The sequence below is a fragment of the Seriola dumerili genome, unplaced genomic scaffold, assembly GCF_002260705.1.
Source record: "Seriola dumerili isolate Sdu_G_001 unplaced genomic scaffold, Sdu_1.0 BDQW01000330.1, whole genome shotgun sequence".
Lineage (NCBI taxonomy): Eukaryota > Metazoa > Chordata > Actinopteri > Carangiformes > Carangidae > Seriola > Seriola dumerili.
In genome coordinates, this window is record NW_019174585.1 from 1,979,864 (window position 1) to 2,007,489 (window position 27,626).

General features: G+C 38.0%; 3 protein-coding genes across 8 annotated transcripts; 1 reads left to right on the plus strand and 2 right to left on the minus strand.

Moving 5' to 3' along the window:
- Positions 1-3,655: 3,655 nt before the first annotated feature.
- nkapd1 (NKAP domain containing 1) lies at positions 3,656-7,335 on the minus strand. 2 transcript variants are annotated; one of them, XM_022759740.1, is made up of 6 exons: positions 7,279-7,335; positions 6,913-6,989; positions 5,784-5,872; positions 5,489-5,629; positions 5,288-5,341; positions 3,656-4,597 (listed from the first exon to the last, which is right to left on the minus strand). In XM_022759740.1, the coding sequence occupies exons 2-6, from the start codon at positions 6,979-6,981 to the stop codon at positions 4,141-4,143; spliced, it is 810 nt and encodes a 269-aa protein (XP_022615461.1). In that variant the 5' UTR covers positions 6,982-6,989; positions 7,279-7,335; the 3' UTR covers positions 3,656-4,140. The 2 variants fall into 2 exon arrangements, with proteins under 2 accessions (XP_022615461.1, XP_022615462.1); XM_022759741.1 differs by lacking the exon at positions 7,279-7,335 and adding an exon at positions 7,194-7,249.
- On the plus strand, positions 6,919-24,814 carry LOC111232292 (dixin-A-like). 4 transcript variants are annotated; one of them, XM_022759735.1, is made up of 16 exons: positions 6,919-7,005; positions 13,224-13,402; positions 17,554-17,711; positions 17,815-17,960; positions 19,960-20,049; positions 20,300-20,353; positions 20,455-20,505; positions 20,757-20,861; positions 20,983-21,036; positions 21,129-21,269; positions 22,034-22,111; positions 22,644-22,805; positions 22,980-23,046; positions 23,229-23,337; positions 23,571-23,679; positions 23,944-24,813. In XM_022759735.1, the coding sequence occupies exons 2-16, from the start codon at positions 13,380-13,382 to the stop codon at positions 24,025-24,027; spliced, it is 1,431 nt and encodes a 476-aa protein (XP_022615456.1). In that variant the 5' UTR covers positions 6,919-7,005; positions 13,224-13,379; the 3' UTR covers positions 24,028-24,813. The 4 variants fall into 4 exon arrangements, with proteins under 4 accessions (XP_022615456.1, XP_022615457.1, XP_022615455.1 ...); XM_022759736.1 differs by lacking the exon at positions 6,919-7,005 and adding an exon at positions 12,799-13,110 and having other exon boundaries at positions 21,132-21,269; positions 23,944-24,814; XM_022759734.1 differs by lacking the exon at positions 6,919-7,005 and adding an exon at positions 12,799-13,110.
- pih1d2 (PIH1 domain containing 2) lies at positions 24,241-27,498 on the minus strand. Of its 2 annotated transcripts, XM_022759738.1 has the most exons (5): positions 27,146-27,498; positions 25,933-26,059; positions 25,559-25,786; positions 25,149-25,420; positions 24,241-24,993 (listed from the first exon to the last, which is right to left on the minus strand). In XM_022759738.1, exons 1-5 carry the CDS (start codon positions 27,326-27,328, stop codon positions 24,859-24,861), a joined length of 945 nt encoding a protein of 314 aa, XP_022615459.1. In that variant the 5' UTR covers positions 27,329-27,498; the 3' UTR covers positions 24,241-24,858. The 2 variants fall into 2 exon arrangements, with proteins under 2 accessions (XP_022615459.1, XP_022615460.1); XM_022759739.1 differs by lacking the exon at positions 25,559-25,786.
- Between the last annotated feature and the right edge of the window lie 128 nt (positions 27,499-27,626).

A 27,626-nucleotide genomic window follows, 5' to 3' on the forward strand; every position in this document is an offset into this window, starting at 1 on the left:
AGCAGTAAACACTTAACAAATAATTTATGAATCACTGTGATGTAGTTGTGAGCAGATGTAAGGACACTTTTTCAAGTGTTTATTAAGGTATTTGTCAGCAACTATTACGCCTCCTGTGAAGCATCTATTACTGGTGAATGACGAATGTTTGATAACACAAGTATACCACTGCTATAGTCATATTTAATGTTATGATTAGATACATGCACAAATCCTCACCCCATGGCCTTCATCAGAAGATGGTGTTCTGTTCATACTTCATTTACAAATGTAATCAAAATGTAATGAATGTATGTAAATCATTCATTAACTAAATACACAAGCTACAGATGCCTCAAAAGACAAGTTGTTGACAAATCCATCCATAAACACTAAAAATGTCCCATAATATCCTTACAACCATCTTATAGTGTGTTATAAAGCATTTTAAATGTTTATAAACTGCCTATAAATGCTTAATATGGGGGGTGAAAAGCAGACATGACAGCGAGAAAAGATATGATCAGGGTGGATGAGGGATATTTGTTTGCTGCTACAGAAACCACCCTCTCCTTCTGATTGCAGCTACTTAGCACAGGCAGAGATCAAACAGCTGCGTGGACAGCACACAGATAAAACATGGAGCATAGAGATAAGTCACACTGGAGGTTTTAAATCCTCTTCAATTTGCATCCTCAGTGACAGAGAGGATTGAGTCTAAGAACGGGGTCATCCCTTTCCTTTCTCTTCATCACACTTAACCAGTTTTCAGCCAAAACCACTCACATTTTACATAACCTGAAATATTGTTTTTTTCCGAGAAGAAGACTTAACTTCAGGGTGTAAACGCTAAGCTGTCAATTTGTGGTGCACACATTTTTCGACCCTCGTCCATCTCCTCATTTAATGCTGATGCTTTCCAGTCTCCTATCTGTAATAATTCAACACAAAATCTGCTTAGGTAGAAGGAGGCTGAGACCTCAGCCAGGCTCCAAAATCGTCCCGGCCAGCCAAACTAGCAAACACTTGGGAAAGAGCAAAGTGTGTTTTGTCTCATCAGCAGTTCTGAGTGACGGTGTGATTTTTTTTCACTGAAGATACCACTATATGTTCAATGCATAGTAATATGTGTTTGAAAAGTCCAATCTGAACCTGTTTGAGTGAGTATAAAATGTAAAGACTTATCCATTTTTTTCACCAAACCCTATTCTAACTGTGGTGAAGCTCAAACGCTGATGCCAACTATATCATTTTTTTCTGTGATAGGCTAATGTTCATCATACTTAAACATGATATAGGTACATGATTTTGATCCCAGACAGACCCTTGTTCTGATGGTTTGCCTTGAACCTACCTGTGATATTTGTATAAATACACTCCTTTTTCTGATTTGAGAAGTGGAATCTGAAAATGTAAATCAAGACACATTGTACACAGTTTCTGTGGAGAGACAATTAGGATTAGGAGAAGTAGTGTTTCGTTACTTGGGAAATGTGGAAACTGCTGTCATCGCAACCATTTGAGGAGACTTGCAGTAACAGATATAAGCAAAAAGTTACACTTCATATTGTTGATATATATCTCATAATATATAATGTAGCAAGATGCAAAGCAGGAAAAAATCTATTTTTTTTGCATTTATTTCTAATTCTATGAGTCTACACCCATGCTAGCGGTTTTGCAAGGCTGTACTTGATGTGGTGCTTTGAGCTAAACGCTAACGCAAGCATGCTAACATGCTCAAAATGACAAGGCTAAGATGCTGATGTTTAGCAGGTAATATTTACAATGTAAACCATCTTACTTTAGCAAGAAGGCATGCTACCATTTGCTAATCAAGTTATTACAATTCACCCTGGGGGGACATGAATGTCTGTACAACATTTCATGGCAATCCATGCAATATTCGTGGAGGTGTTGCCAAGTCATCCAGTAGTTAAGATATTTCTGTCAGGATGAAGGCGATGGACCAACTGAATAATATTGAAATCCTCGGAGCCAGAAATGATTTATTTATTAGTTTCTAAATAATAGAATTCTGAATAAGTTAGATATATGTAGCTATAAACACACATTCAATTATGGATTTTGCCCTCCTGCCAGATGCTTATTAACCTAGACAATGTGTTTTTAAAAACCTCTGTCGACACTGATTTGACCAGTCGAATTTCATCTGCTTTTTTCCACTTCCAAGATCTGGGCAGTTGCAGCCAAGCTCAAAACAGCCCACTCTCTGCTGCTTAGAGAGAACACTTAGCCTATTGACACAGACTCAGCAAAGTGCTTCAGGCATTTGCAGTACACACACACTTTCGAAATGGTTTACCAACACTTCCTTCAGCATCCGATTATCTAAAAATAACCAGATAGGCACAGGCCTACTACTTGTTACCAGGTTTATTTAGACTTTGACTCTGTCAAAAAAATGTGAAAATAAGAATGTAGTGTGTCAGGAAGAAACCTACCAGCGACACAGAAGATGATGTTCATTTGGTTCAAATAGTGCTGTTTGAATGTCTAGTGTTAAATTTGTATACTCGCGGCTGTTTGGTGTTTTTCAGTCTTTTTCTCAGGCACTAAATCCTACCAATGTATTAGAATCCCTAAGCAATAAGGCCTTTCAGGGGAAGGCACTCTGCTGCTTTTCAGTACAGACCTGAACCACTGAGTGCTCGTTGACTAGCTTAGCAGTCAAAGAGCACTTCCATAAAGCTCTACATTTATTCACTTTGATCATGAGTAGCAGCTTATTAAGGTGTGTCTTCTGCATCTTGAATAGATGTGTGTGTTCAAACTGAGACAGGACTGCAGTGACATCTGATCCATGATGGTCTACGAAGAGGAAACCAACCTGTTTATTTCTTTACAAACAGCCTGACAAATCAAAAAAATAACAAGACCTCAAATTGTAAATGTAATTTTTTTTTGTTTTATGTCAGAGGTTATTTCAGAGTATTCAAGTGTGAATTATTAACTCAGCTATCTAGACTTCCACTAGCATCTCATTACATTGCTTTATTTGGCTCCGAATTTGTGTGAATGTTCTAAACTGACAGAATCTGAGCAGACGGGTGGAAATGGTGGTTTTCATATTTTTACTGCAATATGTTCAGGAATAAAATGAAAATGTCAGATCTATGACACATGGTTTAACATGTATAACTATCTCTGTGAGAGGATAAGGCTGGCAATATTCAGTTTTTGTTATTATCAACAAATCCCATGAAAACATTAAAACCAACAGTGTTAGTCAGCCTTTCACTACTGTCTGACTTCCATACCTTGTCTGTGACACTTGGCCCCAAACCATGTAAATCTTTAAAAATGGGTCATAAATATACAGATTTATTTAAATAATTAAACCATTGTGCAGTGTAGGTTTTAGCAAATATTACTTACATAGGAGGAAATTTGTCAGGGACTATTTTCAGCTTTGGATAGATACACAATTGGTGCCCAGCTGCTTGGTATACTAGCGGTACATGTCAACCAGTACAACAGTGTGAATTGATGTGTTTTTAATTTTTTTTTTTTTTATCACCAGACATCTTAAGCACAGAGTTATTCTTAAAAAAAATATATATATACTGAATATTCAACTGTTTTAAATAACAAAAATCATTTCAGAAAACAGAAAAATAGATGTTTATTTTTCACACATGACAATGTGCTGCATACAAATATTAAAATTTACAAAACTAAAAAACATGATTAAAACCACATGGACATTCTATCGTAACCAGTGAGGAAAGTTGCATAATTTTACTGTTTTTCTTTCTTAAATAAAATTAAAAAAGCGGTCATTTCAGGACAGATGGTCTCCACGTTAGGCTGACAGTCTCAGGCGAGAGTCAGTGATCAATCAATGAGCCTGCAGTCGAGAGAATTCTTCATGAGGGTACCCCACCACCTACTCCTCACGCTGCCTGCTGCCTGCACTGCTGTACAAAGTACTTCAAGCCACTGCAGAGGTGATGAGATATTGCTACACAAAACGCCCACAGTGAGGGCCGACAGCACAGGCTTGTTGATGTCTAACAAAGTACAATACAGAACGGCCCTACAGTGAAAAGCCCTCTGTTCAGTTAAGGGGAACAAAGGGATCTGCAGTAGTTTTCCTGTTCGTTACCTGAGTTGTGCATCTGTCCATGTCCGTGCATCTCAGTCAGCAGAACTATCATCTGAGCTCTCCTCACCAGCTGCTTTCCAATTTTTCCTCCTCTTCTTTTCTGAGTTTGGCCCCGAGTCTGAGTCTTTGTGGGAGTCCTGTTTACGCTTTTTGCGACTGTGAGTCTGTCTTTCCCTTCCTCCGTCATCACTGTCCCCTGAGCTGCTGTCATCATCTCTCCTTCTGGCTTTTGCACTTTTCTTGTCCTTACGTCGACTTTTAGTCCTTTTTCTCCTCTGTTTGTCTTTGGTAACGCTGCTGTCGTCACTACTATCGTCACTGCTTGAACACTTAGCTTTTTTTCGCTTTACTTCCCCGTCTTTCTTCTTCTTTTTCTTTTTCTTCTTTCGAGAGGATTTTTTTGAGTGTTTTGACAAGCTTGCTTCTGTATCCGACTTTGACCTTTTCATTTTATGGCGCCAAAGCTTCTTGGTAGCTCTATTTTTTTCACTAAAAAAAAACAAAACAAATTGAACAAAATAAATACAGGCTAGACAGAGCCTTGGTAGGATTTAAGATATCAAATAATGACTTAAAGGAGCAATCCACCAATTTCACACATCAGATCATTTTATTTTTCATCAGGAGTAGTACTCACCCTATGAAAAGTTGTAGAAGTCTGAAAAAAATGAATCCTTCATGGTGTCATCAGGGTTATCTCAGCTTTGGCTTGGAGCTCAGTTTTTAACAGAAACATAATAGCATGAAGTTTAAAAGACGTGGCATTTGCTAGACAGTATCTAATGCCACATGTCACACAGGGTCGATGGTAGAGATGCAAATTCCCATGTTATTGACTGGAAGCTTTCACATCATCACCACATATTAAACTTGCGTTGAATTACACGCAGTCCATATTTGTTTTGTTAGATGCGAACATTATTTACAAGTCAGAAGCTCATAACTACAATAAATCTGATGTGACATGAACACAACATAGCAAGATGCTCTCGAGCTGCATTGTGGGAAGTGAAGGATCCGGATTTTATGGAGCTTGGCCCACACTGGAGATGGTTTTACAATTCCAATTTCATGAAAGTACAGTGCTAAACCACTGGATTGCCCCTTTAAAATCAGAGTTGCATATGTAGCTCAGTTAAAATCTGTTGCTCAGATAAGCAGTGCTGCATTTTTGCTTACCTATCACTTTCAAACTCCTCAGGATACAGCTCCTTAAAACCACTATGTCCCCACCTGTGTTGGGAGCACATAAAATGTAAATTTTTGTCAGTTTTTATTGTTATTTGCTTTCAAATGTTCACCATTTCCAGTCATTTTCCATGAAAGCAAAAACACTTGTATTTAAATGTATTTCAAAGAAGATTATACCATATACTGTACCTGTCAGGATCTTTGGCCTCAAATTCATACAGTTTGCGAGACCAGTATCGAGCCTTTCGGTTGTCGTGTTCAGAGACTCGCTCTCTGCCTTGACTTAGGTCTCTAGCTTCATCTGGCACTCGATCACAGTGCATACGCCCCCTGGAACACAACCACTATTAATATATCAGCAAGCCAACATACAGTAACAGTTCTCTGAGGTGAGAGCTACATTATGAAATATAGTTCCAAATGAGCTTTGGTGTCTCTTGTATCCAGGTGGCTCAAATTAAACAGGGACATCCACTGTTCTTACCTCGCACACTCTGTATCTGATAAATGTTTGTCGTGGGACGTTTGGATCTCCCAGCCTCGCATTTTCCACATCTCCATCTCCTCCTGGATCTGCAGTGGGTCAACATCAGTGAGTACATTAAAAACTGCTGATACACACACACACACACACACACACACACACACACACACACACACACACACACACACACACCAACTGCCTAATTTGAATTTGCCAAAAGCAAAATTATAATGGATTCAAATATTTCCAGAGGTTTTATACATTCCTCAACACTTGTGGGTAAAGAAAAATCCTGCAAATCAATTTGTGTACATGCTCAAGGCTGCCAAATATCAGTATCACTAACTTACAATTATAGTTTAACTCAATGATATTTGCAAGGTAACCAGATCATTTTACCAGAAAAAAACCCAAAACCTTGATCCATGTGCAGGTTGTCTCTTATTTAAGGGATCAAACTTCTCTTGAGCCCTCATTTTCAAGAACATTGTCAAAACCATATCATGAGAGAAATTAAACCATCCTGGCATCACATGGACATGAACAGTTACTTTTTTCTCTAATATGCAACTTATTAGAGCTGAAACAATTAATTTATTTAAATAGATGGGCAGAAAATTGGCAGCTATTTTGATAATTATTTAAATGATATTTACAACATTATAATACATACATAAGCATTACCCATTCTGAGGTTTATACAATATGCTGATTTGCTGCATTTCTTTTTTTATATTATAGTACACCAAATAACTTTCAGAGTATTGTTTGCACCATAGAGTTTAAGAAATTTTGATGGGCACTTTACACAATTTTCTGACATTATGTGGAACAGAGAATAAATCAACAGTGTTGTCGTTTCCCACCATAGCCTACACTCAGTTGCCAGTTTATATGGTTATTTAGTCTACCCTCATATACCCAAATACAACAAACAAAATCACCACAAACAACATCCTAAAAAATGACCATACACTTGAATCATCACCTTTCTAAATCAGTCTTAATAAAAACTGACCATTATGACTTTCACGGGGACAGGTCACCTAATAGCTACTTGTATCTAATAAACCGGCGACAACTGAGTGTGTTTCTCACTTGTTACACGAACATGTGAACTCAAACGCACCTTGTTGTGGGCATCTGTGTGGCGGATTACATTCCTCAACAAGGTCTTCCCCAACGGCTGCTTTGACATGGCGACACCTGACAAGACAGTCGTGTAAGTAATCGACAAACAAAACCGATTGTTGGTTAATAAACGTTAAAATAAGGCAGAAATAACAGCTTAACTTCTAAATACGTGATAGCTGTTAAACGAAGTCTCGCCTGTTAGCCTAGCTTGCTAGCTAACAGTGTTGGACAATCAGATGCACAAATAAAATTGTAGTAATAGGCCTATGAACTAACCTGTTTAAAATCCGCTACGGACAACAGACCAATACTACTACTTGTACACTTTCACCATCATTTCGTCAATGTGTACAAACGGTACCTTTCCAAAACGAGTAGCATTCAAGAAGAACAAAACGTAGCTCAGTCTCTGCTGGTACTTCCGCTTTTTTTTCGTACGTAACGGTAACGTACAGTGTACGTCACTGAACGTTGGAAGGACCTGTACTGTGATTAGTTCCAAGGGTTCACCAGCAATATTCAACAGCAATATCATTAATATAAAATAATCACTAAAATGGTTGATATTTGTCTTAAATCTTGACTTTAGCAATAAATAGGCTATTATTTTTTACAGTAGCCTACTACTAAAATCTATAGCTAATTAGCAACCTTTTATACACGGAATAAATGGCTCACATGGCTTAGTAAGCTAAAAAGATCCAGATATTTTTGTGTAACTCGCAGACCGAATAGGGGGCAGACAAATACAACAGCCTGCTAAAAAGAACAAGAGAAGAGAAATGAGGACTTAAGATGTAAGACATGGTGTTGGTTTCCACTTGATGTTTACGTACCCAATTATTTTGCAAAAAAAGTTAGCCCTAACAACTGGATAAGCTAAAGCCTGTGAATTTGTTGTGGAGTTTTATTGCTTACAGGGGCACACATAAAGAGTTGCGGAAGAAGTTAATGAGATTCTTTAAAAAGTATACAACAATATAAAATACTCCCATACAATTAAAACTGAAAATGTTACTTAAGTAAAAGAACAAAGTAGCCATTTCAGCATAATGTAACTATATAATATTATTGGGTGTTATTATATAGTGCTGCAATTAGTGGTTAATCAACAAAACAAAAAACAACAACAACGAACTATCTTGACAATCAATTAATCATTTCAGTCATTCTACAAGCAAAAGTACCAGAGATTTTCTAATTCCACCTTTTCAAATGTGGAATGTGGAACATGTGGGACTTGCCACTTCTGGGACTTTTGTCACTGATTTTTTTTTTTTTTCAACACTTACATATAACATTTTATAGACTAAATTATGAATTGATTATATGAAAATGTATTTAGCTGATTAATCAATAATGAAAATAATCATTAGTTGCAGCCCTCATTTGAATTACTTTATACGCTGCCTAAAAGTCGTATCCTATAATAATACTTGGATATTTATTTGTTGGTTAATATTTTTTATATTAATCTTGACCTGCAAAGTAACTAAAGCTATATCAAATAAGTTTAGAGTAGTAAAAACTCGGGTATAAGTATCTCAAAATTGTAGCTAGGTAACTGGGTGTTACATTTATATCTTATAGCAGAGCTATCCACAAATACAACAAGAATCACTTTTTTTGTTCAGCATTATGAGAATGTGCAAGGCTGACAGTTTCACTTAGTGTGAGGACAGGTAGGCTATGTCAATAGGTCACAACAGCTCCAATGAGACCAGAATGTCTAATTTCCAATGTCTAAATGTGACATTTACACAAGATATACAGATCAACCATTTTGAGTTCTATTGAAGTGTGATGAAAGATCTAGGTTATCTATTTCTCTCTTAACTTAAAATAAAAAATAAATACAATTGAATAAGAATACCAATGGAAATAATATGAGTTCACAAAAAGTATTCTATCATATCCCCCTGCCTCCAGTCTTACTTTGTGCTTAGGCTTGACCTGTCTTGACTTATACCCACATATAAATGTGCTACATCACTTCAGGCAACCAATATACTACAATGCAAAGTCCTCAGAGTGTTACACACAATGATATATTAGGCCCTAGCTTTAAGAGTAGCCATCCAAAAGACTGTGTAAACAATGTAAAATACATATGCATTTTATCAACATAGCCTACGTGCAAAATGTTCAAAGATATATCATTTTGTAAAACTAATTAGGCTTTAGCCTATTTCAAATAACCTGGTAAGCCAATATTTTAAAGGCATAACATGATGAAGAGTATGGTGTTTCATTTAGTGGTAGCCTAATTAGTGGTTTTAATAAGTAGTCTACTCTGATACATGTAGGAAGCTGTTCCGTGTTATCACTGAGTGAGAAGATGATTGTGTGCTCCCAACTACCCTTTGGGAATCAAAGTTTCATCTTGTTCCTGTATGAACTAATTTTACAGACCTACCTACATATTTGTATGTAAAGTGGGTAGAGTGAGTTCAGTCTTGAAGTAGGATTGTCCAATACATCCATCTATCTTGAGCCTTGATAACACCCTTACCACAATGGGCTTTTTTTTTTTAACTCAGAAGCTAGACCTTGTTAGGTTTTTTTCTTTTATCTCTCCTTATCCACGCTTCCTTTTTTGTCAAGATACTCAGACCTGTCAAGTCCAAGTACAAATCACTGTGAACAATATTTGACACAAAAAATATCTGTCTGATAAAAAGCAGAAAATGTCTCCTTATACGAAAAAAAAAAATCTCTTTATTTTCTCAAAAAATGTTTTTACTTTGATTACATTTTTGCTGATTATACCTCTGTTCTTTTTATGGGTTTGAATGCAGGCATTTGACTTGTAATAGAGTGTTTTTATACTGTTATATTATTACTTTTAGTTAGGTAAAGGATACAAATAGTTCTTCCAGCACTGAGTATTTGTGTTTTGCCTGTTGTTTGTTTGTAAGCATGATTATATATAAGAACATTTGTTGACAGGTTTCAGTGAAATTTGGCAGGAATGTTTTGGTGTGTATCAAAGTAGATCTGAGATTTCTAAAGATAGGGCATGATTGAATATTTTTGTTATTCATATGAAGACTAAACTTTTCCAAACATTTTCTGTTAAGCAAATTGCAAATTTAGGAGGATGTGCCTTGACATAAGAATGAGCTCTTAGGGCTTGATAATTTTCAGATAATATCCGAGCCAAATAGTTTATTTGATGCATGAATTTTTTGGGCAACAGCTGATTTATAACGACAGACTGACTTTCAATTAACTTTCTCACAATATGCTGTTATCACCCAAACAATGAATGTAAACAGCCACTGACTTCCTTTTACAAATTGTATTTGACAACAAAAATGGGATGAGATTCCCAGGGACAAAGTCTTATCATTTTGTGGTGCTTCATACATATCTGCTTGAAGGTCAGTGAAATAAAAAAGATTGGTACCTCTTGTTTCATAGCAGGCACAATAATAATTTACAATCAGAATCCATGGTGACCATGCAAACAATATGTTCTGTTTGAGCAGCTCATTTGATTTACAAATTGGCTGACTGCATGCTGTCCCTGTGGCAAACCGGCTTTCTTCCCACCTCCTGGCTCCCCAGTGGTGGAATGACTTTCCCACCACACTTTGAACAACAAAGTCACTCCTTATATATCATCCATGCAGCCATTGAATATTCTCTGTTAAAGAAACACCTTGTTTCCCCCAATTCCCTCAATCATATCTTGGTCTGCCAAGTCTTAATTTTCTGCCTGTTACCTGAGTTTGTCCTTGTCTTTTTAATACTGGAGCAAAAACATTGAAAGTAATGCTGAAAAGAATAGAAATGAGAAGTTACTGAATGTCAAACTGATATCAACGCTTCACCAGCAGCTCCCTTTGCCCAATATTCATGCACTACTTATTCTCTGCAAATATTACATGGACTGAGTGCTGCATGGTCCCACTTTGAGTTTATCTATTTAATCCTTGCCCAACAATATCAGATACTGTAGGTGGATACAGCAGCCACTTTGATTTTCTTGTCTCGACGGACACTTTTGTTTTCGCAGGAAAAGCATAGCCAAATTTTCCTGTGTTTTCCAGTTGGCAGTTTTGCAAATTTTAACCAAATATTTGACAAAAACAGCTGACGCACAGTGAATTTATACATCTGAGGATTACAAAAGACAGTGAATCATAGACACAGTGTGAATAATTACAAACCTAAGGGAACATATTCCTTCAGAATAGTTTTTAACTATGCTCGTTCTTTTGTCTATTAAATAAAAGTAAACAGTTTGATTAGTTTAATACCAGTTGCCATAATATGATGAAAATCATTAATCTGAGTGACAATGATTATGCATAAATACTGATCAACATAAAAGGAATAATTCAACATTTTGGGAAACTTAATTGCTTTCTTGGCGAGAGTTAGATGAGAAGATCAATATCAGGAAATCCTCATGTCTGTACATGAAATATGAAGCTACAGGCAGCAGTCTGTTAGCTTAGCCTGGGAAACAGCTAGCCTGGCTCTGTCCAGAGGTAAAAAAATGCACTGACCAGTAACACATCTGTAGCTCACCAATCAACATGTGTTAACATGCTGCAATAATGTTGAGATTCTATGGAGTATAAAACAGGATTTGAAATTCACTCTTAACAAATTCCTATGATTTTTAATTGTATTCTAGATAGCTGTTTTCATTCTGGTGTCCAAAAAAAGAAAAGAAAATCAGCACATCTCAGTCATGTCATAGGAAATCAATCTAATCTAGACACACATGCATGTTTGAAATACAGTGGTGGAAAGTAATTTCAGGTACTTACTAGGTATTTACTAGTTACTTTGCAGATGCAGATTATTAATACAAAATAAGATCATCAAGTAATTATTATTTATTATTAAAGTTTAAACTACCCAAAACTATAATGAATAGTAAAATTAGCCCTGCCTTGCAACATGTGATGCTTACTCATTAATTTAGCCATAATTTTAATCTAATAACATAATATAAGTATTCTTAGATGGGCCATTCCGCATAGCCAACACTATAAGGTACTTTATATTGATGACATAAATCTAGGACTGCTTTAGCCTGCATTTTCATGGCTCTGTGTTAACACGCTACAGTAAAATAGTTCATTGGAGCATATGCTGATGATGCTCATACAGAATTTAAGACAGTGTCATTTTGTTCTGGGCAGGATTGCAAGCTGCCACGTTGAGACCTATTTCACATTCTTGCTGATGACACCAGCAACATTTTCTAACAGCTTAATGACAGTGTGCTCAGTCAAAACGCTTCTCAAAGGAGTACTTAACACATGTCGTAGAAAACCTTTTGTTCTTGCTGCCTGCTGCTCAAATTATAATGCTGACACTTTTTACATTTGAGGTTTCATCTGGCTCTGATGTTTTGGTGTATTTTCTAAATAACTCTTTTTAAAGGTTCCTGTCACAATTGCATTAAAAAACACTGTTTACAACATATGCTACACAACCATGGCTGCTGTGAAAAGAGCTGTAATTGTAGGCTGATATGTGTGCGTCCTATAGATACCAATTTCCATTTGTTTATTTTCAAAGAACTCCATACTGACTGTGTAAATATATCATTAACCTCTCATTTCAGCTTGTGTGGTTGTTGTTTTGCAAGCTTGTGATTTTTTTTCAACAAACAAAAGAGTTCATCATATAGATTTTCATGTCTCTTTTTCCATCCATGTGCTGGCTCTCATTTTAGCTGCAGTGACATACAATACAGAAAAAGCACAGGGAAAGGAGAGAGAAGGAGAGAATCTCCCTCCTCCTCCTCGTGAAAGGAGAGAGCAGTGGGGAAAGGAAGGAGGAGGAATGAGGGAGAGGGGGGAGGGTAAACACACCCAGACAGAGCCATGTCTGACATCCTCGCTCACTGAAAGAAGGGAAGACTGATACAAAGCCAGTGCGACCGAGCAGAAGCGAAAGAGGGAAGGAGGCAGGGAGGGAGGGCGGAGGCAATAAATGCAAACAGACCGGCAGAGAAAAAAGGGTGAAAAAGATGCACAAGGGCTGCATCAGTTCTTGTCCGCAAGGAACAAAAAACATTGTGTTCGTGAATGGGAGCTGGTGAGCTCAACCACAAGGCGAGTGCAATGAGAAACCAGGCAGACTTCAGTCGCTGGTGTTGCTGAGCCCCAATCCTTTCTCCCTCTGTCTCTCTCTTTCTGCCTCTGCCAGCTAGGACTGAGCCTTGGTATGATTTAGGGGAAGGGTTCAGGGCTTGTGTTTGGGATTTGGAGCTTTATGTTTTTAGGAATATGCTGCTGGAGAGGATTTGAATGTGCTGTTATGTCTGATTGAACACAGTGTGCGACGTGGAGACTCCTCTGGTTGCTGCTTTCAGGGCTGCTCCCCTCCCTGCTGCCTCTGGCTGTGTTTGGGCTATGGTCCTAACTGAGAAGCAGGGCATCACCCAGATGCGGCGCTCCGACTGTCTGGGAGGTTAAGCCTGTAAACACCAGCATGGGAGCAAAACAGATGAAATGGTAAGTGCTGTTTATTATTATTATTATTTCTCTACGTGAAGACAGACTGCTCTTTTTGTCTACAATACATGAGTGTATCAGTGGAGGGAGATATACAATACACGAGGCCTAAATTCATGAGAGTATACATCGTCTTAATCATCTTGATCAGCGTCTGTGTGTCTCAGTCTTGGTGTTAGAAACATATACCACCATAACAACTGACTGATACCCAAACTGTGCAGGTTATTGTTCAGTGTTTACAGTGCAGTAGGTGTGGGTGTGTCCCTGTATTTGTCTGTGTGAGCTGAGCTGCTATTGCCTAGCAACCACAGTCCAACTTCCATTACCGACTCTTCCATTTCATGATTCAGAGGATGGAATATCAAATAAAGGGTGTTTTTTTTCTACATTTTTGTTTGATAAAACTGGCTTTTGGATTGTGAACATATTCTAAAAAGCCACCATCTTTTCCAAGATTTTGTGTTTACCACAAAAACCACTATATAGAAACTGAACTTCTAAATCAAAGTCTTCCATCTTTTAATGGATAAACGTTTCATGCTGATCACCAGTGGTGAAGAAGTACTCAGATACATAAGTGAATGTAAATACAACAATGTAAAAATATATAAAAGGTCCTGCATTTGAAAATCCTAATTATATTTTTATCAGCAATTATCAGCAATTTACTCAAAGTATCAAAAGTTAAAGTACTCATACTTTAGAAAAAAAAACCCACGATTGATTGATTTATTATTTTGATAACTTTATTAGATTATCAATACTGATGCATCAGTCTATGACCAGAATATTTCTGCTGTAGCTGGTTGAGGTGAAAGTGAATTTAACCACTTAAATACAATAAAAAACAATATAAATCTGAAGGGTTGAAGATGATTAATGGGACAGGAAAGAAGAAAAATCAAAGTTATGCCACACACCTATTTTAAAGAATTTTTAAAATGATTCATTGCATCATTTTACCTCTTTGGGTGTCAAACTGTTTTAAGTGAAACCATCTGAGAAGTGTAAAGGGGGGATCTTTCTTTGGTAGAAATGTCTGCTAGACATCTGAAATGTCCCAACTAGACACTGCTGTTTTCTAAGGGGCCACAAGCCAAAAAGGTTGTGGAGGACTGGTTCAGTGTTCTAGCAATAAATTGTATTTATTAAGATTATCATATGTTTTTTATATAAAATCTACGAGTGAACAAGTAACTACAGTTGTCAGATAAATGTAGTGGAGTCAGAAGTGCAATATTTCCCTCTGAAATATAGTGAAGCATAAGTGTAAAGTAACATATAATGGAAACACTAAAAGGTACCTCAAAGTTGCGCTGGAGTACAGTAGCTACTGGAGTAAATGTATGTAGTAACTTTCCACCAGTGCTGATCAAATGATGTTAATCTGTTGCACTGAAGCTCATCTCTTGCAAATCCCAGCGCTTAATCTCTGGCTTAGCCCATATGTTCCAAATCTGTCTGTATGTATGTGTTCCTTTGGTGCAACAGATCAGAAGCTAGCATCTAAAATACATTTGTTAGAGTTTATTGAACTGCAGTCTGAAACAATGATAGAGGGTATCTTGATAATGTCATCATCTGCAACGACAAGATTAGTAGGAGGCAGCTTCTTTGATCCCCTTGTGAAAAACACTTAAGGATAATCACAGCAGCATCTGATAAGACGCTCAGTTCATTTTTTTTTACGTGACCTGTTGCAATTACTCTTTTGGAGGAGTTGGGATGACATAACTAACAGAGGTTGCTCAGTGTGCTGATTGTAGCCTGATAACTGTCACATGACTTAACTCGCCTGAATTAAAAAGTTCACACTATAAGAAATTGTATATACTTTTTTTGGACATGCTAGCAGCAGGACAAAAATTTCGGTATGTCAGTTGGTCCATCACTTGTGTCCAGACTGAAATATCTCAACACCTTTTGGATAATTTGCCATGAAATTTGGTGCACATATCCATGATGCCCAGACTATCAATCCTAATGACTCTGGTCATCCCCTGACTTTACCTCTAGCGCCACCATGAGGTGGACATTTGTGTTTTTTTGTGACAACTATTTGACGGATTACCATGTAATTTCATTCACACATCCATGTCCCCCTCAGGCTTAGTTGTAATGACTTTGGTGACCCTCTGACTCTTCATCTAGCACCATCATCAGGTCAATATTTTAGTTCAAACAGTGGTTTGGTTTATGACCAAATACCAACAAAAGATTCCAATCAGCATCACTTGTAATTGAGGATAAACCCCTTGAAATGCATAATTTCCTTTATAAATAACAGTAATGATAGTACAATAAAATAATCCAGGTGACACAAAACAATTAGCATACAAACCACAACAAAAACACACACACACACACACACACACACAGGCTCTCCTACACTCCCAAACCACACACACTACATCTCTGTTACAAAACTAACATGGAATAAAATAAGTTATCCCTGCCAACAAAGCCATGAAAGGTAGTAATAGATCTGAGCGAGTTCAGCAAATTGTTCCAGTGTGATGGTGCTTTAAATTGAAAAGCATGTCTTCCAATTTCCTTAGAAATTAATGGCACAATAAATAAAATGGTGTTGACTATGTATCTAAATGGAACTAAAAGCAGTTTAAAGTATAAAGGATAGTTGAAGCAAATGGATTTGAAAATAAAAAGCAACCAATGAAAATGTCCATTAGAGTTTAGTGGTAACCAGTTAAGTGGAACAATGATGTGTAAGATAACGTCACCTCAAGACAAATCTACAAATGTTGTAAACTACATTTAAAGGGTGGGGATGTGTTCCAGAAGTGTTCTGTTGTATGATATAATCAATAATAGGAAATAAAAGCTGTGAAATAACAAATTTTCTAACCTGGGCATCAAAACAATGAATTGACCAATTTAGTATTCTGACATTGGGATTTAGGGCAGCACAGTGGTGCAGTGGTTAGCACTGTTGTGCCCTTGTCCAATGAATAGCCAACTGAGTGTTTAGAGTTAATACGCAAGCGTTAGCATGCTACCTTGCTAAATGAAGATGGTGAACATTATAGTTCCATGTCAGCATTGTCATTTTAAGCATTTAACATGTTGACATTAGCATTTATCTCACAGGCTCTCACCTGTATTGTTGCAGACTCTTAGTCCTAAAACAGAACTTAAGTGCACATTATGATGAATAAGTCACAGAAATATTATGCACAATTATTCCATGCAGAGGCAGTGTGAACTCAAAAGTGACAGATAATACAAGTGTTACTGTTTGCTGTCTGTTGTGATATTAGCTTGTGCTGAGTAATGCTATTAGATAAGCAGAAAATCTCATCGACTACAATCCAGATCTTGCTGCATATGTATGGGAAGAACATGTTTGACCGTGCAAATGCAATCCTTCAGGACATTCACTGGTTTCTCAACACAGTGTTATCCCACGGTTAAGTCCACTGTTATATTTCTTTTCCTTCTTAGTCTTTAGCCTCGGGAACAGGGTGATGAATTGTGGTGCTTTTCTATCCCTTTGCTAGCACAGAGTTTAGATCTGTTTCCACAGACGCAGGCTTGTTTTCCCACAGACATAGAGGGAAAAAGACGAAATCCCCTGTTAAAGGACCATGCATAATGCCATAGGTCACAGGTCACAGTAGCTGTATCTTATTTCTACAAACACAGCATAGTGAAGATGACAGTTGGCCTGAACCTCAAGCCACTAGCATTGCTCTCAGAAAACACAAAACATATATTCATAAGCTGCAAGAAAACCAGTCTTTAAGAAAACTATGCAAGCATTATGTTTTGAAATTATGGCCAAAGGGGGAGCAAACTATGTAAAGAATTTCCTGTGGGAAAATGACAGAGTTGCATTCTTGTTCTGGCTGTGTATTCTCTGAACAGGTTTCAGTCCTGTTCTGTGATGTGTTTTCATTCATTTTATTATTTGTTTAATAAGCTGTGATACACTGGATTCCTCTGGACATTTCATGTTTAAAATCAGATTTAAAAAATTTAGCCCAGATGGGATTAATTCACATTTTTGTCCTCCTTGGGGAGTTATTAAATTGTATATCTCCATTTTATGTAGCTAGGTTTATTTATTGCCATTCATTTGGCAGGAGATGCAAACGCTCACTCCTGCCTGTGCCCACCATCTGTTTCAGTCTCAGCTCAGCCAGCCCTGCTCACTCCCCCAAAGAGGAGTATGTTATCACCCAGGCCACTGACACCCCTAAAGAGGAAACCATCCATGATCAGTCTGAAGACCAGGGGGAACTTCAGGATGACAAATCTGAGCTGACAGAGAAAAAATCTGTCACAGGTTGGTTGGCTGCACATCAGCACTTGTTGAGCAAAATACGATGCAGTGAATCCAAACATAAACTCCCTTGCCTCATCCCCCCATGTTCATCTCTTCCTTTCAGAGGAGGTGTCTTTCTGTGGATTGTGTCCCTCCCTCGGGCATGATGGGCAGGAGGAGGAGAAGTCCTGGGAGGAGCAGCTGGACGCCCACCAGGAGCAGCTGGAGAAAGAGATGCAGGAGGCCAGGAGGATGGTGTTTCGCCTACAGGTAAGTTCCTGATGACAGCACACATGAAAAACAAACTGCACCACTGCTATGAACATATTGACAGAAGGCACAAAGACCACAGATGCATCAGAGGAAGTCCACAGCTCAAATTTAGCAAACAGTGAAATTTTAGCCAGGTTTCAGATTATGATCACCTGCCCACGTCTGCACTGTTTTTTCATGGATTCAAATAGACTATACTAAAAATTATTTTATAGCAATAAAATAAGAAGAATGATAGATATAAAGAATAAAAAAAAACTGACTTCTCTCTGAGTATCAGGCTAACAAGATTCATCATTAACACCTGATGCTCTCTATCCTTTATGTCTATGTTGAAATATTTAGCTAAGAAAGGACATTTGGCATTCGGGTCAAGTCACCAATTTGAGATAAATAAAGGTGAATAAGTAAATTAAGGCACTTGGATAAACTCTTGCCCTCTCTTTGTCTCTGTTTTGACTTTCTTCAAAATACCATCTCCTATCTATCTTTTCTCAACAAATCAATATACAGGTTGTCCGCTATTGACAAGTTTATGCAAAATTATCTCTGTGACATTTAATGATTAAGTTGCTACTCAGGTGCCTCTATTGCAATGGAAATGTTTTTATTTGCAGAGTCCAATATTTTGAATGTTTGTAAAATATGAAAATAATACTGAATATATATTATAATATTTTGTATTTTATGTACACAGGGTCCATACAGTATATATCTGAATGTAAAAAATTGTTAAAATGCAGTTTTTTGTTTTTTTTATGTCCATTCTCTCTTTTGTTCCAGTTCCATGCTTATATTTCCTGCACATTCTTCCATGTTATCATCTTTATGCTGAAATAATTCATGTGCAGATGATAGTAAAGCAGACAATATACAGAGATCAATACATAACAAATAAGAAGAATACATCAGGACATCCCAAAAATATGTTACAGAGGAATAATCCCACATCATATGAGGAAAAAGTGTTTGAAATTATAAAGATAAGGAGGTACTGCAGTCATCACCAGGAACCTCTTCCTTCAGCTGATACATAAAGTTCATGCACAAACTTAAAATGTAGTAGTTGCTGACTCCAAATGTGTGAAGAGAACGTGATGTTTTTTCCATATTCTTCTCCAGTTTATTGATATAGATCAAGCAAGATCTTTATCACACGTCTGTACAATATCCAAAGATGGAGTATTTTTAACAAGTCGACATACTGTAGTCAACACGCTGTAGAGAACCTAAAATAGATGTGTGAAGTGACTTTTACAGAAATAGACCTGTCAACTACCCACATAATACTGTCATGTTCACACTGAGTGCAATCCCTTTACTAAGCTGGACAGCCCTGTCTATATTTTTATCTTTATGGGATCCATTTTAGTTAAAGACAATTATATATTGAGTTTGTAGCCTGGTTCCAGGAATCTGAATCACCACCCACATCTCAGATTTGTTCAGTGATTCAAATGAATGAAACAAAAATTGCTTTTAGACATTTTAGACCTTTCTCTATTCCACACTGACCTTCAGGGATTTACATGAACTCACATCACTGCTGATGTAAGAAATCAAATTCTGGGCAAATGCAATACAGCAAAGAAGATATTGCTATGCTAAGATAATACTAAGAATACTAACAGATAATACAAATGAGCAAATAAGCACCCTCTTGTAAAATTTGAAACTTAAAAGTGTTCATTATTAATTTAATAGACTTGGAAGGATCGTTTTGGTATCAGGGGAGAGTTTTTGTTTTATGCTTTAAATATGTGTGTATGCGTGCGTGGTGATGTGTATATACGGGTTGATGTAGGTGAGCAGAGGAAGTCTCTGTATACCTCTACGAGCTTTTCAATTTGCTTTAATTTGATTCAGTTCACTGAATTCATTGGCTTGATTAGCTGAAATGGAAAACCTGTTGAGCAGCCAAGTATGAAAATACAGCATTTCAGTATTTACAAATACAAAATACAGAAATATATCAGGCTTCTTCTTTTGTCCTCAGGCTCTGCTGCTCCATGGCTCCCTCCCTGAAGAGGACCAGGATGGATCTGTGAGCTTCGGAGATAACCGGGCTAACACTGAACAGCAGCTGGTACAGTGCCCTCTCTCTGCTAATTCAAGAAAACAACACTTGCTCGCCTCTCTCTGTGAAGTGTCAGTGTCAGCCCCTCTGTTGTGATGAGGTTTGCAGCCATCACTCCTCTCAAGAGTGGATGCCGTAGAGCACGAATGAATCTCTCTAAACTGCTAGCCTGCTGTCACACAGGCCCAATGCCTCCTCATACAATCTGACATTTTTCCATTCTCTAATTACGCTGCTCATGCCCTCTCTCCCTTTGAAGGTTCTAATCCGCAGTCGTCTGGACCAAAGCATGGAGGAAGCCCTTGATCTCAAGGTACAGGACGTAAATGTAATTAGGTTTGGTATAGAAGAGCTGCCTTACGAGCAAAGAGTCCCTTTCTCTAATGTCTCTCTGTTCACTTGTGTGGCTTTTAGAGGGAACTCCTGAGACACAAACAAGAGGCGCGTCACATTCAGGCCATCAAGGTAAACCGCTTACTCTAATTTTGTCCTTTATGTGTGACTCAAAATGGATTATAGGATATAATTCAATCTATTCCACTCGTGTACCCTCCCAAATTGAGGATTCTACAGGCTCTGTCATACACAACATATATTTTTCATTTCTTTATAAAGATAATAAAGCTTAGAGGTGGGTGTATGCTGTCGATAGGTGGATGTATCTGTAGTCAGGTCTTCTGTGCACGTTTCTTTGATCTCCCTCTCTTTCTCATTAGGATGCTCTGCAGCAGCGCTTGGCAGTGCAGGAGGATAATGTGCTGCAGCTAAAGCAGGAACTACTGAGATGCAACATGGCCAAAGATCAGCTGGAAGGGGAAAATGTGAGACAAGTGATGATTTCCATTTGACACAATAAAATATTTGCCCTGCTTGACCCGCGGGGGCAGGTTTATGTGAGAATGATATAGCCCTCATATATCAAACTGATGTTTCTGTTTGCAGGCAGAGCTCAAACACAAGTTGAGTGAACGGAACAAATTACTCAGTGAATATGAGGTATTGTCTTTTTTTATTTACATTTCAGTGCGTTCCTGAGATACACACATGTATATGAAGACTTGTGTCATCCATCTTTCTTGTTACAATAGCAGCAACTTGGGAGGAAGGACAGGATACTGCAGCAACAGCAACAAAAACTCGATGAAGCTCAGCATAAGGCACATGAGGTCAGCCTTGCACGGGTATGGAGCGTGACATGTTTCAAGTATTTCCACAATATATGGTTGGAGGTAAAAGATATATGTAATTATATAATATATCATCTTTATTTATAGAGCGCTTCTCAAAACCAAGGTTGCAAAGTATTTCACACAAGCAGCAAATTAAAATCAAGGAATTACAAAATCAGATGTGAAATCAGATGAGACAACAAAAGACATTAACTGGATCAGAGTAAAACAAATAAAACCAATTCCAGTAATTTAAAATGAATAAAGAGATAATTTAAGTAAATAATAATAAGTTAAAAAACTATTGAAAGTTTTGTAATGAAAGTATTAATGAAAGTCCAGTTTAAGAGATTTAACCTTTTATAATACACTTTCCCACCAGTGGGACGCTTTGGCCTTGGTAGTAATACTGTACTTTTTTTTTGGTCTGTGTTTGACTCAATCTTCAGACAAATTAGAGGTTGTTTGAAAGCTCTCGGTCTCCTGATTCTATCTGTTCTAAGCATTTCAGGATCCCCATATCACTGCAACAGCTGTTCTGGATTTTGTAGCAGGTTAGCACACAGAACAGAAAACTCACTCCTCAACTTTTCAGCTGTTTGTGAGGGAGGATACCCAAGCTTTCGTCCAATAAACATCTTGTCATGGAGGAAAAACTCCAGAAACCTGAGTAGTTTTGTGTGGGATTGCTTGATTGATTGAGACCAGGGTTATGACTGTAATCAAAAGGGTTGAAGAACAGTAACCTTTTTATTTTGGGTACATCATATTGTGTTTTGTGTTCTCACTCACTTTACTTACATATAGTGTTGTGTGTTTGACAGTCATTCAGGAGTGAAAGTGGTGGTTACAGCAACTCACTGGCTTCGACATCTCCTCCAGCATTTCAACACAATGCACCGGTACATGCCCTTTTTTATTTTTATTTCAGCTCTTTTGTAATACTATAATTTGCAGTTTACCAAGTTCATCTTGATGTCTTATTGTATGGAAGCTGATTTCCACCAGAAAGACAGAAAAATAGCAGAAAAGTTATCACTGTAGTAAGTGTAAGTAAAAATGAGATAGTAAATAAGAATAATGTTGACTTGATCAAAATTATGAAATATTACATTGAAATGATGAGATATTAGGTCAAAATTATGATGTAATAAGTCATAATTATGAAAAACAAAGTTAGAATTACAAGAGGTTCAAATGATGATACTTAAGCAGATTTATGAGATAATAAGCCCAAACTTTTGCCTACAAAGTCAAAGTATTAAACTGAAATAAGTCATAAATCAAATTTAGTATTATAATTTTAATTAGTGAGTCAAAAATCTGACTTAGTATCTCATGATGTTCACCTACCAGCCTTTTTTTTCTAGACAATAAATAGAAAATCAAAACTACATTTATAGAGCCTGTATGACTATTAAGAGTTTGTGACAGGGTGAAGAGCTGCAGCTGGTCAGGGAGGCACTGCGTAGTTTGAGAGACAGTTTTTCTGGCCACGATCCCCAACATCACACCCTGGACACTCTGGAGCAGGGTGTGTCCAGCCTCATGGACCGATTACACTCAGCGGATACCCAGCGCAGACAAGACAGAGGGGTACGCACTCTCTCTCTCTCTCTCTCTCTCACACACACACACACACACACACACACACACACACCATTTCAAAGTACATCTAAAAAGTAGCAACACATCTGTCATCTGATGAATGACGAGTCAACAACAAATGGCAACTGACAGTTTACCATGAGTAATTGGTTCTTCCTCCAGGAGGAATTTAAATCACCAGGACGCAGAGCCAACTCAACAGACCGTGACTCCTGGCCGCCGAGCTCAAGTGAGACAAACAAAATCCTTGTTTTGTTTAGGATTTGTCATCCTCTGCAACATCTCATCTCTGGCTGTGTCATTCAGTTACACTGCTATGTGCAGAGAGAGCATTATTTGGCTGTGATGCCAGAGCCATTTTAGACTGTGGTTGTGAAAAACAATGTTTGCTGTTTTTGTAATTATTTCCAGAAATGGCACACTCACACAGCAGCCCGGGACTGGACACCGCTGTATCCACTAAAGTGCTCTACTTCACTGATCGCTCGCTCACTCCGTTTCTGATTAACATCCCAAAAAGGTGAAAATAAACACACTTTATGCTGCTCTAGGTTTATATTATTATTTTATTGTTTGTTCCCTCACTGGAGTGTGCATGAAATTGCTGTTTGGGCTGGAGCTGGGTTCTTGCATGACCAAATCTATATATAGATGCTTCAGTGGCTGTGATAGTTAAATGTTTATACTAGAAAAACTTAATGCCTCTGGGGGTGTATGTGTGCATAGATCATAACTGACAGTGTGTGCTTACAGGCTGGGCGAGGTGACACTGCGTGACTTCAAGGCCGCTGTAGACAGACAAGGCAGTTTCAGATACCACTTCAAGGCCCTTGACCCGGAGTTTGGCACAGTGAAAGAGGAGGTAGGCGTGGGACTTAAATTATAGCTTCTACTTCTTTTCACATCAGCTTCAGCAGGCAAATGTAAAATGCCAGTTAAAGAGAAAGATATGCTAATAATAGCCGTGCCTGCTCTATACTTCAAAACACTATGGGCTGACTGATTTCCATCCCAGAGAATATGATAACACTGAATAATCATTTTCAGTTTCTATGCGGACCTTTTGGCTGTACATTATAGATGCGAGTCTGTCTTGGATATGTAAATGTCGGTATTGGCTGTTCAGGTATTCCAGGACGGAGCAGTCGTGCCTGGCTGGGAGGGGAAGATTGTAGCGTGGGTGGAGGAGGACCACGGAGAGAGGAGGTAGAGGCCAAAAACCAGAGATCACCACTACAAACCTCAGTTGTTCCCACTGGACCAGGATTTCACAGAAAAAATACTTGTGATGCCATAAAAACGAATAGTTATAATACAATTAACTGGGACCAATGGATCTAACACCGTTTCAGTATAAAACCATGTTTTAAAAGTGAATGTTTCATATGAAGAATTTGACTTGAATTTGACATTTGGGTACCACTTTTTTTTTTTTTTTTGAAGGAATGCATACTAGACATTGTTTTGCAGCTCATAGATTAATATGTGGGGCTACCAATTAATGGTCAGTAATGTTAACCTGAAACTCTGAATTATAAAGAAAGTAATGTGACTTACAATAAATAATATGTGATAAGCTGTGCTCTAAAAAGCTGCAATCAGTGCATAGTATGCAACCCTTTCAATAAAAGTGTTGACTGGCATTTTTCACACGTTCCAGATTGCCAAATACTGATGTTGTTGTTCTGCATCAATTCTGATGTTTTAATAAACATGAATTATTGCATGGATCATTTTGTTGTCAATTATTCCCCCAGCATCAGGTAATGACACCGTACACCAGCTCCTAGCCATTATACACTTCTCCTCATGCGCCCACACATTAATAAACAAAACCCACATATTGTCATTAAGGTCAATTAATGTTTTTTGGGTGAAGAATTACATTTGCTGCTGCAGATCAACCAACTATGTTTCAGAAAAACATTTTTGGTTTTGGGAGGGGTCAGTTCACAGGGCAGCTGTTTATTGATTGTTAGCTTGGGTTTTTCAGATTGCTGATCACCTCTGTGTGCGTTTGTTTCTCCATTAAAGCAAATGATCACAAAACATCCACTGTCAATGCAAGCCTTCGTTTCTTTTTGTTAAAGATGGCAGATGCAGTGTCTTCGTTTACAGTTTTTGGAAACTCCAGAAGCAAAAAGTAAACATCCTCCACCTCCAGTAAGACGTCGTCCTGCGGATGTAAGTACATTCAGCACCTTATAAGACTTACAACAGTGGGAACAGGTCAGTTATGTATTTTTAATGACATCCAACTATGCACTGACACACATTGGATTCTAAAGTGGTTCATTATAACTCTGTTCAAGGGAGTGTGTAACAGCTAACCTTGGAGATTCTCAGCTGGCACTCTGACACAGAGCAAACCTTTGGCAGCTCCACTGTCAGCTCCACGCTGCGAGGAACTCCTGCTGTATCAATTTTCACCCGAAGTTGGTACTCTGGCTTCTGAGGCTGCACAAAAGTGGTGGAGATGACCTGGATCAAATCCTTTTTGTGCTCCGCAGGTCTAGAGATAATTTGGGCTTCCAGCTCCACGTCTTGTTTCTCTGAACGTAGAGAGCAGATCTGCTGCAGGAGGGCAGCTGGGGTTTGACTGGCTGCAAAAATGGAGTGCTATAGATTATTAGAAACTGAGGTAGAAGGTGAAAGATGATACACCTGCAGCAGCAAAGGAAAATAGTTCCAACATCAAGGGCTTGTAGCAGCTTATCAGGATATGAAACTTATTGCCCTACCTGTGTCGGGTTGTTTGGAGGTCTTGGACTGCTGAAACCCAAGGCGGCGGTGAAAGTCATCTAAACTACTTTTCGGGCTACAGCTGATGACAGTGTACTGCTGAGATAACCTCAACCCAAGCTGCTGGTGGGCAAAGCTCAGGGCCAGCATATAGACTTCTGTTTTATCTTTCTTACTTTCCTCTAGCACTACAGGGTTTAAAGCTACATCCAACACAGTGTATAAGCCTGTGGAGGGAAAACATCCAATTTATATAGTTTTATTTTTTATCAAATCAAGTTTATTTAAAAAAACATATTCAAATCAACCAGAGTTGAAAAAAAGTGCTGTACAAAAAAATACAAATAAGACCAGAATTAGCTTTGTCTTTTACCTTGACTTTCATCTGTGTCTGTTTCCAGTTTTCCTGCACATAAAGGTAGTGGCTTGCTGGGATCCTGAGGTGCAGGCACACGTTTCCAGCTGCATATGTTGATATACAGCAACCCTTTGTTGGGCTCCTGTTGAGAGCACAGATGTACTGTCTGTAAAAAACACACCCTATCTCTGACCTATAAATGGACACAGGTGTGACAGCTTCATTGTGTGTAGTATAAGTCAGATGTTGTATATTAAGGGGTAAGGCAGTAGAGCTGAAAGTGACAATTAAGTAAGTGAACTAAAAGAAGAACTAAATAGCCACACCTTAATAATCAAGCCATCATTCAAGTAATTTTTAATTTAAATAAAAAAATGCACAGGTTGTAGCCTCTCAAAAGTGAATGTTTTCTGGTTTTCTTTGCCTCCTCTGATGATGAGTGACTATCTTTAGGTTTTTGACTGTGATTAGAGAAAACAAGACATTTGAAAATGTTGCACTGGGCTTTGAGAGCAGTTGATGGGTCTTTTTCACTACAGACCAAACAAATTAATAATGCAAAAAATCTTTTGATGACATCTTTTAAAATGTGTAATTCAGTAATATCAGTAATAATGTCTGCATTTCACTTTTGTGAATCTGTGTTTTTGCCACAGACTTAAAAAAATTGACAGCTGTAGCCGAACATGAGGAGCACCATACAGGTGCTCCCATAGTATTACATATGATGTGACCTGTCAGCAGGATGCTCAGAACAGCCTACCTGCCAAGTACCTTAAGAACATGTGTGTAAGTGAACCCAGAAGAACAAGGGGTGGTGATACCAAATATTAATTTGACTTAGGTTTTTTTCTGTTTACTGCACTTTGTATAAAGTTTATCGATAAATAAAAACTATTCATGTCTTTATTTTTGAAAGCATCCTCACTTTACTAACCTTTGCACACTACTGCACTTTCAAATTAAGATATGTAAAAATAAAATAAAACAAATATTAAAAACGTTTGCAGGATCAACAGTGTCAATACAGGTGAACTTCCTCAGTGACTCACAGAATCTGATAGGTCACAGGATTTGCACACCGGCCCACAATTAACGAGACACACGTGTGCTTTTTCCTCCCCTGGCGCTGAATGTTTAACGAGAGAAATGGTTTCTGCAGGCTTGTAGATTTCTAAAGCAAAGTTAACCAGTTAATACGCCGCTGCTACTTAACATTATAACTCACCAGGATTTCAGTGCACAGACTGGAGTCGAGCTCAGGCGGTGCCATTAATTCAGCCCCTTCCTCCATTTGTTTGTGGATGAACCTGCGGTAGGCTGCGGGGTCATTTTGAGACAGGTCGTCCAGCATGGACCAGAACTGGTTGACCTGCTGCAAAACACCCTCTGTACCGCCAGTGGAGGACATCTTCAGGTAAATGTCGTCTTACTTTGGAGTTAGCAAACACTAATATTAATGAGCCACTAGCTAGCTGAGTTAGCTCACTGATAAGAAAACAACCGGAGAAACTCTGAATATTATCTATGACTAAATATTTGACAAAAATAGAGAGAGAGAATAGTACCACATAAATATAACAAACTACTACTCGGCTAATGTTGTCAGTTGCTATGGAGACTTGATGAGCGGAAATGATGCACAGACGCCACCTGGCGGTAAACTACAGCTCAAGTATGACACGACACAGTTTTATAAGAGGCATAAT

Bases quoted from the DNA above. Each gene is read 5' to 3' on its own strand.
- nkapd1 (XM_022759740.1), bottom strand. From the start codon at position 6,981: ATGTCAAAGCAGCCGTTGGGGAAGACCTTGTTGAGGAATGTAATCCGC. The intron at 5,342-5,488 runs GTACAGTATATG...CTCCCAACACAG, and splicing joins GAGGCCAAAGATCCTGACAG to GTGGGGACATAGTGGTTTTA. The intron at 4,598-5,287 runs GTAAGCAAAAAT...GTTTTTTTTTAG, and splicing joins GAGGAGTTTGAAAGTGATAG to TGAAAAAAATAGAGCTACCA.
- LOC111232292 (XM_022759735.1), top strand. From the start codon at position 13,380: ATGGGAGCAAAACAGATGAAATG. The intron at 17,961-19,959 runs GTAAGTTCCTGA...TTTTGTCCTCAG, and splicing joins GGATGGTGTTTCGCCTACAG to GCTCTGCTGCTCCATGGCTC. The intron at 23,680-23,943 runs GTAGGCGTGGGA...TTGGCTGTTCAG, and splicing joins TTGGCACAGTGAAAGAGGAG to GTATTCCAGGACGGAGCAGT.
- pih1d2 (XM_022759738.1), bottom strand. From the start codon at position 27,328: ATGTCCTCCACTGGCGGTACAGAGGGTGTTTTGCAGCAGGTCAACCAG. The intron at 25,787-25,932 runs GTAAAAGACAAA...TTCCCTCCACAG, and splicing joins AGACACAGATGAAAGTCAAG to GCTTATACACTGTGTTGGAT. The intron at 25,421-25,558 runs GTAGGGCAATAA...CCATTTTTGCAG, and splicing joins CTCCAAACAACCCGACACAG to CCAGTCAAACCCCAGCTGCC.